The sequence below is a fragment of the Euprymna scolopes genome, chromosome 40 (assembly GCF_053919585.1).
Source record: "Euprymna scolopes isolate OS-2025 chromosome 40, ASM5391958v1, whole genome shotgun sequence".
Taxonomy (NCBI): domain Eukaryota; kingdom Metazoa; phylum Mollusca; class Cephalopoda; order Sepiida; family Sepiolidae; genus Euprymna; species Euprymna scolopes.
This window is the reverse complement of record NC_136521.1, coordinates 25,775,706-25,791,046: the sequence shown is the minus strand read 5'-3', so window position 1 is coordinate 25,791,046 and position 15,341 is coordinate 25,775,706. Positions and strand designations below refer to the sequence as shown.

The 15,341-nt window shown below is 34.8% G+C and overlaps 1 protein-coding gene across 2 annotated transcripts in view; it reads left to right on the top strand.

The window, feature by feature from the left end:
• Positions 1-304: 304 nt before the first annotated feature.
• Positions 305-15,341, top strand: part of LOC145265440 (centromere protein M-like) — a 174,871-nt gene continuing 159,834 nt past the window's right edge. For both annotated transcript variants that reach the window (XM_080121286.1, XM_080121285.1), the window contains exon 1: positions 305-429. In XM_080121286.1, the coding sequence (XP_079977412.1) occupies positions 349-429 (81 nt within the window). In that variant the 5' untranslated portion in view covers positions 305-348. The remainder of the gene's footprint in view (positions 430-15,341) is intronic.

The window sequence follows — 15,341 nt, the reverse complement described above, 5'->3', positions numbered from 1 at the left end:
AGGTGTAAATTGTGTAATTTAAAGGAGGGGGAAGTCCTAAACATCTGATAAAACAGGAAGTCCGGTCTGGTAAGCGGAACAATTTTACATACGTAAGCGATTTTCAATTGATACCGGTTATGGTTGCCCATGCTTTCGTAACGCTAATTACGAACTTACGAACAGTAACAAATAAAACAAAATAAAAAGTTAAAGATGAGTTTTTTTCCGATTAAAAATAATTAAATACCTCTATTTACACCTGTAATGTATTTTTGAATCAGAAAAGAAAAACAAGATTTTTAAAATGAATTGTTTAAATCTCTTTTCATCGCCGCAGATTCGTAAGAAATCGCGGTTTATTTGGAAATGGCGTCATTTTCAAATGTTTCTCATAATATGCTATATTTTCATAATGCTCCCCCCACTCTGAACGCAGTATCATTATTGGTAAGAAAAAAAAAGCAAAATATTTATTGATTAAGCTTTATACATCACCTTTTTTGAGTTTTGGTTTTGTACTGATGCAGAAAAATACGGACTGTGTTGTTTTTAGATCTTTCGGGTTTATATATAGATTCGAAAAGTTGTCAAAAAACAAATATATAACAAATAAAGGGTTCGTGCAGTAATACAAACCCCAAATAAATGTTATCAAAGGCAAAATAAGTTACTTTTTCATCTAACTGGATATGTTTTTAGCGTTTTTATTTAATGTAACCTGTTTATTCAGCTCGAAAACATAGTGTTTACCGATGTATTGGAAAGTTAAAAATGGCGCCTGACTCTCTCTTTTACACGGTAAGTTTGAGAAAAGGCGTTAAAAAAAAACAAAAGAACTACACAAAATACTGTTAGAAACTCGCTCAATATATGTTACCGTGACATAGGCTGATTCGCTGGGTTTTTAACAGTATTTTGTCTAGTTTTTATAAGTTACTTTTCTAACTAACTGGGTATGTTTTTAGTGTTTATATATATATATATATATATATATATATATATATATATATATATATATATATATTTTTTTTTTACACAGTGATCACCACTTATCAAGGCACAGAAGCCACTCAGGGATAAGGGTTATTGCAAGTACATTACGTTAGTGTGGAGATTTGATGAAGTGTTTACTTAAGGGTGCGGTTCATTAGGAATTTGTTAACGTTGGACTTAAAGACATCCAAGTTGTAGTCCGGTGGGAAGCAGGCAGACGGAACAGAGTTCCACAGGCGTGCAGTTAAGAAAGAAGCTTTGTTCATGGAATCCACGTTTTGATTTAGGCACAGATATAGAGTGGGGGAAAATTTTCACAGTGGATTCAGCTAGACGGGTGTTTTTCGTGAAAGATTGGCGAGAGGGGGGGGACCAGAGATTGGAGTTCAGACGAGCACCTGCCATGGAAATAACGATAAAACAAGGATAGGCTCGCAACATCTCTTCTGTGGGAGAGAGGTTGCAGGGTAGAGAAAATATATATTTATATATATATTTAATGTAACATGTTTATTCAGCTCGAAAAACATACAGTGTTTACCGATGTATTGGAAAATTTAAAATGGCAACCGACTCTCTCTTTGAGGCGGTAAGTTTGGGAATATGAGTTATAAATAAAAAACAGACAAAATACTCTTAGAAACTCGCTCAATATATGTTACCGTGACATAGGTCGACATATTCGGCAGGTTTTTAACAGTATTTTGACTTTCTTTTTTTTATTTATAACTCCTTTTCCCAAATTTACCGTCTCCGAGAGAGAGTCGGCCGTCATTTAAAATTTTCCAATACGTCAATAAACACTGTTTTTCGAGCTGAATAAACATGTTACATTAAATATAAGCACTAAAAACATATCCAGTTGGTTAGAAAAGTAACTTATCTTGCCTTTAATAACATTTATTTGTTCTATATTTGTTTTGTGACAACTTTTTCGAATCTATGTGTACAGTAAAACAAACCCTTTTATTTTTATTTTTAACTCCTTTTCCTAAACTTACCGTGTCAAAGAGAGAGTCGGGCGACCGGGCGCCATTTTTAATTTTCCAATACATCTGTAAACACTGTATGTTTTTCGAGCTGAATAAGCATGTTACATTAAATAAACCCCCTAAAAACATATCCAGTTAGGTAGAAAAGTAACTTATCTTGTCTTTGATAACATTTATTTGTTATATATTTGTTCTTTAGGTACCTCCAGCGTGCACCACAGTTTTAAACTGTATGTAAACCTGTTGTAACACGATGTAACTGTAATTAATTTATTATTATTATCCTAACTTTTTTTTACTATTTAAAAGAAGCTTCAAATAAACTGCTAATATTTTAAAAAAAATTTTTCCAGCTTACAAAAATAATGAAAATGCGAGACAAAAATCGTGTTTACATTATCAACGCATTAAAACAACGTTCCTATGTAGTAACGTGTTTTAAGCCGTTGACACACCTATATCTTAAAAATCTAGCAAAAATCAAATAATAGTCATATTTACCTGAAATTTTCGATATTTATTCTTTATTAAATTTTTTTTTTTTATTTAAAAAATTTTTTTATTATTACATTTTCACCCCAAACAAGGCACATTGCCACTTTGGTGTAGGGGCTACTATCAGGGGTAACAACTACTGGGGTACTATGTAGGGATTTGGGCAGCAAGATGTCGGTTCACGTTGCACTTGAACTTCTGCACGTCAGTACAGTTGGGGAAGCAGGGAGCTGGAATAGAATTCCAAAGTCTAGCGGTTTTGGGGAAGAAACTACTGGAGTAGAAAGATCTTTTACATCTAGGGATTGATGGGATAGAGGCTGAAGCTTAGATGCCAGTTCAGGGCCTATCAAATTTGCGACTCTCTTTTGAACCTTGTTAAGGAGCAAGAGACTAGTAGCAGATGCACCAGCCCAAATATGACAGCAATACTCCATACATGGGCGAATGGTGTTAGTAGTTTTCTAGCACGGTAGAGAGAGCCCACCTTCCTTGCAGCAGCCCTGGCAGTGCCTTCAATGTAATTGTTCCAACTCATGTTTCCTGTGAATGTTAGGCCAAGAAGCTTGAGAGACGTACTCTCAGATAAAGAGTCGTTGGCCATTGCTATAGGTGGTAGAGAAGGTTTCTTGTAATTATTGAATGAAACTAGTTTAGTTTTGGCGGCATTGAACATGACCATCCATTTTTGTCCCCATTCCACTACAGATTGGAGGTCATCCTCTAGTGTTTCTGCCAATTCTTTAGATATATGTTCATTTGTTTTCCTGTCATGCCTGTTATAGAGTGTAGTGTCATCAACATATATACCCATCTCAGAAGCAATTTTGTCGAGGAGGTCATTTATAAATATCAGGAACAGTAGAGGTCCAAGGATAGACCCCTGGGGCACTCCCGCATTTATATCATATTGTTTAGATGTACGACCGTCGAGGACAACCTGGATTTTTCTCTTATCTTAGAAGGATTTAATTATGTTAAGTATTCTAACAGTGATACCGTATGATCTAATTTTCCTGAGGAGACCCTCATGCCATACCCTGTCAAAACCGTTAGATATATCTAGAGCTACTGCTCTGCCCTCCCCCGCTTTGTCCAGTGAATAGTATATATGTTCAGAGATTACAGTTAGGATGTCTGCTGTGGAACGGGCTTGTCTAAATCCATATTGTTGGTCAGTTAGAAGTTTAGCATCTGTAAGGTGATGGACTAGAGCATGGTTAATTAAGGTCTCAAATATTTTGGCAAAAAGTGAGAGGAGGCTAATGGGGCGATAATTTAATGGGTCAGTTCTTTCGCCAGAATTCTTGAATACTGGTACCACAGAAGCAGTTTTCCAACAGCCCGGAAAGCAAGATTCATTAAGGCATTTGTTGTAGAGTTTGGAGAGAACTGAAGCTACTTCAGCTAAGCACAGCTGGGATAAGATCAGGTCCACATGCTTTTGAAGTGTCAAGGTTTTGTATGATAGCATGCACCTGAGCAGGGGTGATTTTCAGATCGTCTAGCGTGGCGTTTGTCCGCATAGGAATTTCAGGTAGGGGTGGTTGGAGGGTCCAGTGTGGAGTTTGAGGCAAACCAACTGGCAAGCATGTTAGCCTTGTCGGTTGCTGATCAAACAACCTCGTGATTGTTGGTTAGCGGGGGAATTGTTGATTTACTACACTGTTGTAGATTTTCCAGAAGTCACGAGTTCCTAGTTTTTGTGCTTCAATGCATTTTTTAGTGGTTTCAGTAAATTCTTTCTTAGCTGTCGCTATTTCTTTCTTAACGTTACTTCTAGCTTCTATGTACTTCTGTCTGTTTGAACTGGACTTATGTTGGTTAAATCTGCGGTATGCATGCTGCCTTTGAGCAATGGCAGTTGCGCAAGTCGAAGTAAACCATTGGGGAGAGTAGAGCTTGCTATAAAATTTCCGCATGGGAACATGCGCTTCGATTGCAGTTTTGAACCATTCAGTGATCTCGTTTGCGCACTGTTCAGCAGGAAGAAAAAAAATATTTCCCCATGGGGCATCTCTCATAAGATCTCTGATGGCTTCCCAGTCAGCCTTTTTATAATATCTCGTTGTTTTGAGCACTGGGTCTTCAATTTTGGGCAGTTTAGGCCGATTTCAACCTGCATGATCAACGTTCCCAAGTAGGCTGTCGGCATTTGTTATACAATCATTGGGAACTGTGGTCAAAAACAGATCTAGAAGTAATGCATGTTGTTCTTGCTGGTCAGGGAAACGGGTTGGAAACGTAACAATTTGTGATAGGGAGTGAGAAGTTACGAGTTGTGCTGCCCGCTGCATCTGTGTAAGTAGAGAATCCAAGCCAGTTTTTGTGGTGCACATTAAAGTCACCAAATACATGTACTTGTGCGCTAGTGTCGAGGGAGAGTGCTGTGTCTATGGTGTGAGAGACTTTGTTTATTATGGTGCAGTGAGAGCGGTAGAGAAAGTAAAAGTAGCTAATGTTGTGTTGCATGTTTAGTCTAAAGCACATAAAGGCTTGATCATCCGATTCTAGGTTTGTTTCTCTAGTCAAGGGAAGGGTATTACGAATGTAAACTCCAAGTCCGTGCATGTGTCTGTCAGAGTCCTTACGGCAGAGTGGGAGATATCCAGGCATGTTAAAGTAGTTAGAGGGGATGGAGGAATGTAGGTTAGTCTCACTTAGTGCTAAGATATCCGGGGTATTTGTTAGGAGAAATGCTTCAACATCAGCTAAATTACTTCTATGAACTTACATATTAAAAGTAGGTTTCGTTAAATATATTAGAGGATTTTTTTTATTTTTGGTGTTTGGCCGCCACAATACCTCCCACCAAATGTAAACAGAATTTTTGTAAAATATTAAACAGTTCTTCTGCTCAAAACGGTTAATTAAACTGCATAAGCACCTGTTAAAAAACTATACCAGTTCTATAATTGAATATATCCCTAAAAAAAAAAAAGTAGCCCCCCCCCCCACTAAAAAAAAAAAGAATGGTAACCATAAAGTGAGTGCATTTCTTCATATCTTGGAAACTACTTGTTTCCTGGAATTTTAAAAGTTAGTGGCAATTTTAAAGGCTTTTCTGAGAGTAAAAGAAAGCCCCCCCCTCCTCCCGAAAAAAATCATGGCCACGAAGTGGGTGCTCATTTTACATTAAATTATTATAGAAACGTGATTCCCCACTTTTTTTAAAACATACATTTCTTCATATTTTAAACGTTATTTTTGTTTTCAGCGACCCCAAAAACCTATAAGAGTGGTAATTTTAAAGGAATTTTCGAGGGTGGAGTAATTCTTCATATTTACCAAAAAAATATATTCATATAATATGACTCTTGAGATAATAAAAATTGCAAAAGAAAAATCGACCAAAAAAAAATTCGTTTCGATTTGATTATTTAAAATAAGAGATGTTGAAATCAAAATTTGCGCTTTTTTTCAAAAATATATGGAAGCCTGTAAGGACAAGCATTTGTAGATACATGTATTAACAGAAGAGGTTAAAATTAATTTTATCGTCTGTCTAGTTTTTTATTAAAAATCTATTTGCTTTACAAGGTAAGTTTTAGATTATTTTTTATACATTTTTATTGTTCATTTTTTTTATTGTATACTTTATTTATTCAGAAATTTCTGATAAATTTATCGTTTAATGTATAAATTTTGAATTCTTTGCGAGCTTTTTTCTTATATCTTCAAATCATTAACACGGACTAGTTGTTTTTTGTGAACTTATGCACTTATTTTACCGTTTTAAAATAATAATGATAGTAAAATAACATTATTTGCAAATAAATTTTATAGTGCTTATGCTCTTCTATAGAAATTACAATAAACACACAAACTGATGACGTCGTGTTTTTTGTTTAGAATGATGATGTAGTACACAAGTTTAGAGGTACCTATTGCTTTTTGACAACTTTTTCGAATCTATGTGTACAGTAATACAAACCTGATGTCTCAGTTGAATTCATTTTTTTACGGTATCTTTTGTTTATTAAATTGTTAGGTGAAAGTATAAAATATTTACAAAATGCTCCTCCCCATGTTAAGAATGGGTTTCTAAATAATAATGGTATTGAATCAGCACAGTTTCTATTCTGCATAAGTGTCTTATTTATTTCCAAAATACAAAAAAAACAAAAAAAAACAAGTGCTAATGCAGAGAGTGATCCACTGATCCACGCTATTTTTTAAATCGTATTTCCAAGTTTAATTAAAGTTTTATGTTTTTTTATTCAATTGTAAGGTTAAAGTACAGAATAGGTACAAAACACCCTCCACTCCCCATGTTAAGAATGGCTTTTTAAATAATAACGTTATTATTTCAGCACAGATCACTCTCTGCATGAGTACCAAAAAAAAAAAAAAGCTGGTACTGGTGCACTTATTGATCCGTGCTGAAATAATGTTATTTAGAAAGCCATTCTTAACATGGGGGGGGGTTGTATCTATTCTGTATTTTAAATCGAAAGTTTAATAAAAAAACATATCATAAAACTAATTAAACTTGAAAATACTATTTAAAAAATAAGTGTACTAGCACCAACAAGCCTGTCAATTACTATCTTGAAAGCACATTTGAAAATCAAGTGTTTATTCATAAAAATAAAAGCTTGTTAAATGGTTAGGCTGATGTACACGAGTGCTACCCTAGGTGTATCAGAAGCGGCCATTAAAAATGATGTGATAAGAACTTTAATAATTCAACTTATTATCTTTCGAAGCTTATAACTACTTGAAAAATGTAATTCAAACCTGAATTTTTTTTTCAATTAAAGGAGCAAAGACCAAATTTAAAAAAATTAACAAGTTTAATAGCAAATTATGCAATATTTGTTTTTTAAAATTGGGTTTCTTTAAAAAAGATTTAAAGAAAATCAACGAAATTTTACTTACTTCGATTATAAAAAATATATATAAATTCCAAAAAATCACTTACCTATAAAAAATACTATTCAATGAGTACTTCAATTCTTCATTGTTAAGAATTCATTCATATTTATATTTTATATTCCATGTCCTTTTTAAATAAAATACTTTTTTAAGCAAGTATTCAAAAGAATGCGCGATCAGAAGTGTTTTTTTTGCGTTGAATCTTCCGTAGTGCTAAGCGTCACAATTAATCTTTCTTTCTATTGTATGCTGTAAACCAAAATTAGTATTTTTGGGCCACTGTTCTTGAAAATTCACTTAATAGTTTTTTTGCCGCTTAAAGACAAACCCACTCTGCCGATTTTTAAAAAAATTTTTTATTTTATTCATTATTTATTTTTTTTATTCTCTTAATCAAATACATGAGTTTTTGAATAATATATTTTATTTCTACTTTATCGAGTGAATTTTTTTTTTTTTAATATCTAAAAAAAGAAAACATTGAATGAAATAGAAAAAATTGTCATCAGCATCTGATATTTACTTGACTATGTAAGCATCACATGAGCTTTGACTTCTAAAAAAAAGAAATTATACGTGTTTTTTTTTAAAAAAAAAAAGGTAAACTTTGGACTTTACAGGTAAATTTCCAAAAAACACTTTTTATGTTTTAAATTAGAATATTTTATTTATTTATCTTTTATCTTCAATTTGTGATACATAAAAGTTTGGTGTGTAGATTAATTATTTACTTTTTCATAGACATTTCAAAATGGTGGGGGTGAATTTAAAAAACCGTTTGTCTAAAATATTATATCCGGTTTATTGGAAAGAGCATAAAATTTCTATTGACTCTGAAAATATTGTAAAAATTGAACCAATAGAAAAATTTTGATAGATTTTTAAAGTTTAAAAATTGAAAAATATTTAACTCATAAAATTCTATTGATTTGATTACGTAAAAAACATGGCTGCATGAACGCGCGTAGGCACTTTGTAAACACTGTTTTTTAAAAAATAAAAAATAATATTTCTATTATTCTTTAAACAACTTTAATAGTTTATTTTGGAAATATATTCCATAAAGAAAATAAACAACCCACTTTTAAGAGAAATTACAAGTTTTTTTATATTTTATTTGCAGTTTTGTGTTATGGATGTCAAAAATTCCACAAAAATTCTGATACACCTAGTACTACTCGTCTAGCGAAATACGCATCGGCTCTGATGTTGTACACAGTTCGTCTTTGAGAGCAATTATTATTTTTACAAGGGAAGAAGTTTTGCGTGTGTGGCCTAAGTTTTTTTTTTTTTTTATTTATTTATTTTGGTAGGTATGGGCAAAAATGGGTGGACAACGATAGGGGGGCCTAGTTTTGAAAGCCGATTTATCATTTTTTCTAGGTTTCCGACTACTTTTTAATTGTATTTGAAAGATTAAGGACTAAACTTAATTTCCAAAAGGAAAAAAATATTTGTACACGTGAAAAAAAAACGTTATGAAATATGTTTTCACGGTGAGCTACACAATTCAGCTAAATTTTGAAGTTAAATTCATTGTAAAAATCCTTTAAAAGATAAATATTAGTTTTCTGGGTCTATTTCAAAGATAATTAGTAAAGTTCTAAGATATTGAATTAAAAAAGAAAAAAAACACCTTGTTTGTACAAAACATAAATTAATTAGCCCAAAACCAAGTGATTCTGCTGTTAGCAAAATGCAACAAACTAAAGTTTTTCTAAACACGGAATATATAGAGACCCAAAATTTCAACTAGTCAAAAGACTGAAAATGACGTCATGTAATTAAAAGGAAGGAAGGGGTGTGATATTTTTTTTCCCCAGACGTGCATCCGTACATTCCTATTCTGAACGTTTGTATAAATTTTTCCATTTTTTAATTTAATTATTTTTCTATGTTCCTGCTTTTAAATTAATTATTATTTTTTTAATTATTGTTCAATATTATATAACAAATATGTTACACCAAAAGTTTCACATTCTCGCAAGCAAGGAAATTATTAAAATCTTGCATATAAAAATTATGCGAAACCTGTAATTTAAAAAAAAAAAGTAGAATATTTTTTGCAATTATAATTTTTTTTGTGAAAATGTTAAATAAACAATGCGCAATTCAATGGTAATATCGGTAGTTCGAGAAATTCATTTTCCTTCGAGTTATATGGAATTCATTAATACGGATTTAGGGGCTTTTTCCATAATGTTCCTGTAAAAATTATTTTATTTTTATTGTTACAAATTATGATGCTTTATTTATATATAAAAAAGGAAAAATAAATTCTTGCATATTTTATTTACTACTGAAAACCATAACTTTAGTAAAAGTATTTTTTGTTTAAACAAAATAATACATTTCCACTCAGATTTGAATAAAAATAATTAGTTCATTATATTCCATGATCATTATTTGATAAATACTGAAAATTCCATTAAAATTGGTTAATTTCCTGATTTTTGGTGATTTTTTTTAAGTAAAGGGAGGTGGGGTCAAAATGTTTGCCAATTTTGAGCATTGGCATTCATTTTGCCCGTACCTATATTTTGGCTTGAACTTTGCGCTTTGCGAATTATTTTATGATTGTTTTCTGTTTTTTTATTTTATTTTATTGTTTTTGATGGAGATTATAGTTATAGGTAATTATTAACAGGAAAATTTGTGGCAGTCCAAATTAGCACTTGTGGTAATAAACAAAAATAAACAAAAAACTTTAGCGAGTACGTACCTCTCATGGAATGTCGTCGATTGAAACACAGTAAATTGTTATTTGGTGTTAGTGCATTTATTGATCCGCACTATTTTTAAATAGTACTTTCAAGTTTAATTAAAGTTTCACAATACCTATTTTTATTAAATTGTTAGGTGAAAGTACAGATTAGGTGCACAACACTCTCTTGTCCCCATGTTAAGAATGGCTTTCTAAATAATGTCATTATTTCAGCATGGCTCAATAAGTGCATGAGTACCTTTTATTTTCTTGAATAAAATAAAAACTACTCGATGAGAACACTACTGTTTTTGTTTTAATAATTATTTTTGGCGCTTATGTCAAATGGATCATTAAATCTAAGGGCAGTAAACAGCATAGACATATAAAAAATAAGTATATATATTAAGATATAATTTGAGACGCTGAAATAATTAGTGGTACAATGAAAGAATGTTAAATGAAAAAAAATAGAGAAAAAAATATGATTACACGAATACTGTGCCTGCAAGCGCCGGGTGAAGTTGAAGTTAGTCCCGGCAATTTCAACAAAAAGAAAACAAGTTAATCAACGAACTTAAAATAAAAGTAACAAAATAAACTTATTAATTAACGTATTACACAAAAACAAAAGTAAACAACCTGTTACAATGAAACGATGTTAATTAATCAACAACAAAAATTAAATAAACTTGTTAATTAATGTAAATGAAAAATCATGTCACATATTGCTCCCTGGTGGCAATAATTATACGTGGGGAATACTTCTCCCTTACCATCGTTTCAAACAAGTTTATTTAATTTTTGTTGTGGATTAATTAACATCGTTAAATTGTAATGGTTTACTTTTGTTTTGTGTAATACGTTAATTAATAAGTTTATTTTGTTATTTAACATTGCTACGTTTTTAAGTTCATTGATTAACTTCGCTAACTTGTTTCCTTTTTGTAAACTGCTTCAGCAATTTCCGGAACTCAGCTACAGTAATCGTTTTTTTTTTTCATTAATATAAGCGCCTTATTTTTTATTTTTGAATAAAAAAATAAAAAATCACCTGATTGGATATGCTTGTACATAAATACAAGCCCTCAGTCCAGCTCAATCTGGTGTCAATCTTGTGCATAAGCTGGACCCTTGGTAAGTGTTGCTGCTATTATTATTATTATTATTATTGTTGTTGTGTGTTATTGACTACTACAGTTCTTTTGATTATTCTACATCTCCCCCCCCCCACACGAGTAGGCTGAGTTGTATGAGAGGTGTATCTCTCTTTTAGGCCTAGTTTGTTGTATGGTAGTAACCTAGAAAGAGCTCGGGGAATCCTTGATGATCGAAAGCGTGGGGATATATGTGTGGTTTGTTGTTGGGGTTTGGTTGCTGTGTATGTGCTATTACAGGGAGATGCAAGAATGTAGTATCGCTTGAGGGAATTGTTGGTCCTAGTGTTGCACTTGGTATTGTGGTTGGTGCAGGCTTGAGTTCGCATATTCTGAGGAAACGGCGGTTCCTAAGTGTGATCCTTCCGGATCCGTTAACCCTGATTCGGTATTGTCGATCTGGTAGGGAACTGATGATTTTGCCCGTTGTGTTCCATCTGCGATTGATTGGATTTTGGATGGCTACGGTGTCACCAGCTTGTAACGGTGGAAGGTTGTGGGTATATTTATTGTATCTTTCTACTATTTTTGCATTGCGGTGGTGGAGCATTTCCTCGCGGTGTTGTGCCGCTGACACCCATTCAGGATGAGGCTTGTAGAGGATTGGCTGTGAAGGGATGGAGTCACGTAGTCGACGGTGAAGTAATAACTGATCTACACTTTTTAGACTCGGTGTCTACCTCTTCATGTTCATCTGCTAACGGGTTTGGAAAATGTTTGTGCAATATTCCCACATCGATGCAGGCTGCTCTGCTGAGATAAAGCCGTTGTATGCCCTTGCATATGTAGAGGGCTTGTTTAGTTGTTTTCCCTCTGACCACAAACTCAACTGGTAGCCAACCCTGACACATGAGTGTGAAACCTCCAACTGTTCGTATGATCCTTCTTGATTGGACAAGACTAATCTTTGTGAGGCCCATTTTGATTAAATGCTTTGGTCCCCCAAGACAAATGACGGCACCACTGTCGGGAAAAACCTTTAGCGTTGTACTACGACTCCTAGGGATATTGACAGCTTGTCTGGGATCTGGTTTTGGTGAGAATGGGATTACTGATGCATTTATTTCAGTTAACAGATCACCTTCTGTAGTCATAATGGTGCCCCTCATTTGATCGAATGTGATATGGGCCATGAGTGTATTCATGAGAGCTTCTTGGTCTTCAAAACTTTTTATCACTGCCGGGCGATATTTCTTTGTCCGGCACACTGCTGAGAGATGGTTAAGTTTCCCACAAGTGTTGCACATTTGATTCCATGCCGGACATGTTAAATGGCGGGCACTTGTCCTTGGAGTACCGTGTTGGTGACTACCGCAACCTATGCAGGTTTGACGGAGTTCTTTATCAGCAATGTTATCCTTGTGAGTAGCAGTAAAGCTAGTGCGAATATTGCCTCTGCTAGTCTGTACAGCACTGTTTTTTTTTTGCCTGCGATATGTTAACATCCGGACTGTAGCTATGTGTGAGGTATCAGTCATTGCGGTTTGGTCCCGTAGTGCAGACTCAAATGCCTCAGCATGACAAATATTTTGGTTGAGAGTTTTTAGCAACCCGGCTTTTGCCAGTAGATCGGTCTGAAGCGTATCATTCGATATCCCTTTGATAAATTGGTCCTTGATGTAAATGTCGGACAGGTCGTGATCGCAGTTGGGGCATGAGAAATTACAGTCTATGGCTGTGGACCTAAGACGAACAAGGTATTGTTGGATGGGTTCATCTTCATGCTGTGATATAGATGCAAATGTCATCTGATGGACCATGGGATTTGATTTTTGAGTTACCAATGCTTCTGTCATCTCTAGCAGCTTGTCTGGGTTGGTGGTGAAGAACTTAAGGTACGTATTTATGATTGCGTTTTGAACGGATTCATCAGCGCAACTGTATAACTGGATATTGGCCTGAGAAGTTGGCATGTCCGTTATTCTGGTGAATACTTCCCAATCAATCCGAAATTTTCTGAATTGTTGAGGGGTCATTTCGAGATGAAGTTGGGGAGGCCTGGCAGCTGGTGCCTTAGCATAGGTGGTCTGGGTAGCAGGCTCCTTGGCTTGTCGAAGGATAGACAGAGCTTCTCCCATTGTTGTGATACCCAATTCTCTTAGCATGGCTCGATCCATTACTTGAAGGTTTTCTTTCCTCAGTTTTTCCTTCACAAAAGTTGCAGCGTAGCTCTTGGCGGAATCGGCAGCAATGCCTGCTTTGAGTAAATAGTCTTCCCAATCTTCTGTCTCGAATCCTGTTCGTAGCGCCATATTGGATTGTGTAGTGGACTTTCGGTCAACGTTCAAGTTGTGGATAACTTGGCAAAGACTAAAGTTACCTCTCATGAAAGAGGAGAACTATTTATGGCACAATGGGAGATTCCATTGTGCACACATGGGCCAGTCTATTCTTTGGATTATGATTGGCTGAATCACCTGATTGGATAGGCTTGTACATAAATACAAGCCCTCAGTCCAGCTCAATCTGGTGTCAGTCTTGTGCATAAGCTGGACCCTTGGTAAGTGTTGCTGCTATTATTATTATTGTTGTTGTTGTTGTTGTGTGTTATTTTTTATTTATTTATTTTTTTTTCATAGGCATCACCACATTATCAAGGCCAACAGGCCACTCATGGATAAGGGTTAAAGAGTGTACAGTAGAAATTGGACAATATAGTAATCATTAGTAATGAAAATTTGGTAAATTTGATAACTTATATGAAACGGCTCATCAAGAACTTATTTACGTTAGACTTGAAGACAACCATATTGTAGTCAGCCGGAAAGCAGGAAAACGGAAGACAATTCCACAGGCGTGCAGTTCTAAGAAAGAAGCTTTGTTCATGGAATCTACGTTTAGGTTTAGGCACAGATAAAGAGTGGGGGGAATTATTGATAGTGTTTACAGCTAGATGAGTGTTTCTTGTGAAAGTTTGGCGAGGGGGGACCATAGATTGAAGCTCAGTCGAACACTTTCCATGAAAATAACGATACATCAGAGACAAACTCGCAACATCTCTTCTGTGAGATAGAGGTTGCAAGGAAGAGAAAAGGACATCTCCTACGAGGCTACAAAGTCTATTTTGAACTCTATCAAGGCAGGCCAAGTCCTTCCTAGTAGCTCCTGCCCAGATGTGGCAACAGTATTCCATCCTTGGACGTACCTGGCTCTTATATAGATAGAGAATAGCATCAGCAGTGAGATATCTACCGGATCGATAGAAAGATCCCACCATCTTTCCAGCGGCCGTGGCAACAGATTTGATGTACGTGTTCCATTTAAGATCAGGAGTAATGGTCAAGCCAAGAAGCTTGTCAAAACTTGAGGCCTCCTGAAAACGAGAGCCATTCATTTCAGTTGATGCCAGATGTGGATCAGAATGTTGATGATGTAAAGAGAGAAGCTTGGTTTTAGATGCATTAAAAGTAACCAGCCAGTCCTTACCCCATTGTACTACGTGCTCAAGATCAGAGGAGAGAGAATTGGAGAGAACTTGGTCGTTTACTGTCTTAGATGTGCTACCATAAATGGTAGTGTCGTCAGCATAAATGTCTACAAATGATGTAAGGATGTGATTTGGAAGATCATTAATGTAGATCAGGAAAAGAGTTGGGCCCAGGATGGACCCCTGAGGGACACCGGCATTAATACTGTGAGCTTCTGATTTTTGCCCCTCAACTACTACTCTTATGAACCTATCAGAAAGAAATGATATAATAATTGAGAAGACATTTCCAGCTATACCATAGCTAGAGATCTTATGAAGTAAACCTTTATGTCATACCCTATCAAAGGCCTTAGATATGTCAAGAGCAATTGCCCTAGAAAGGTTGCCTCCATCAAGAGATTTGCTAATCCTATGAGATATAACTGTAAGCACATCTGCTGTAGATCTAGCAGAACGGAAACCATATTGAGTGTCACTAAGAAGGTTATTTTTGTTGAGATGGTTGATTACTTCTGTATTTAACACAGATTCCAGCAACTTACTCATGACGCACAGGAGACTTATTGGCCTGTACTGAGAGATAGATGAGCGATCACCTGAATTCTTAAATACAGGGCATGCTGATGAAATTTTCCAGGGAGATGGGAAACTATTCTCCTTAAGACAACGTTTAAACAGTTTTGTAAGTATGGGCGCTAGTTCAGGTTGAA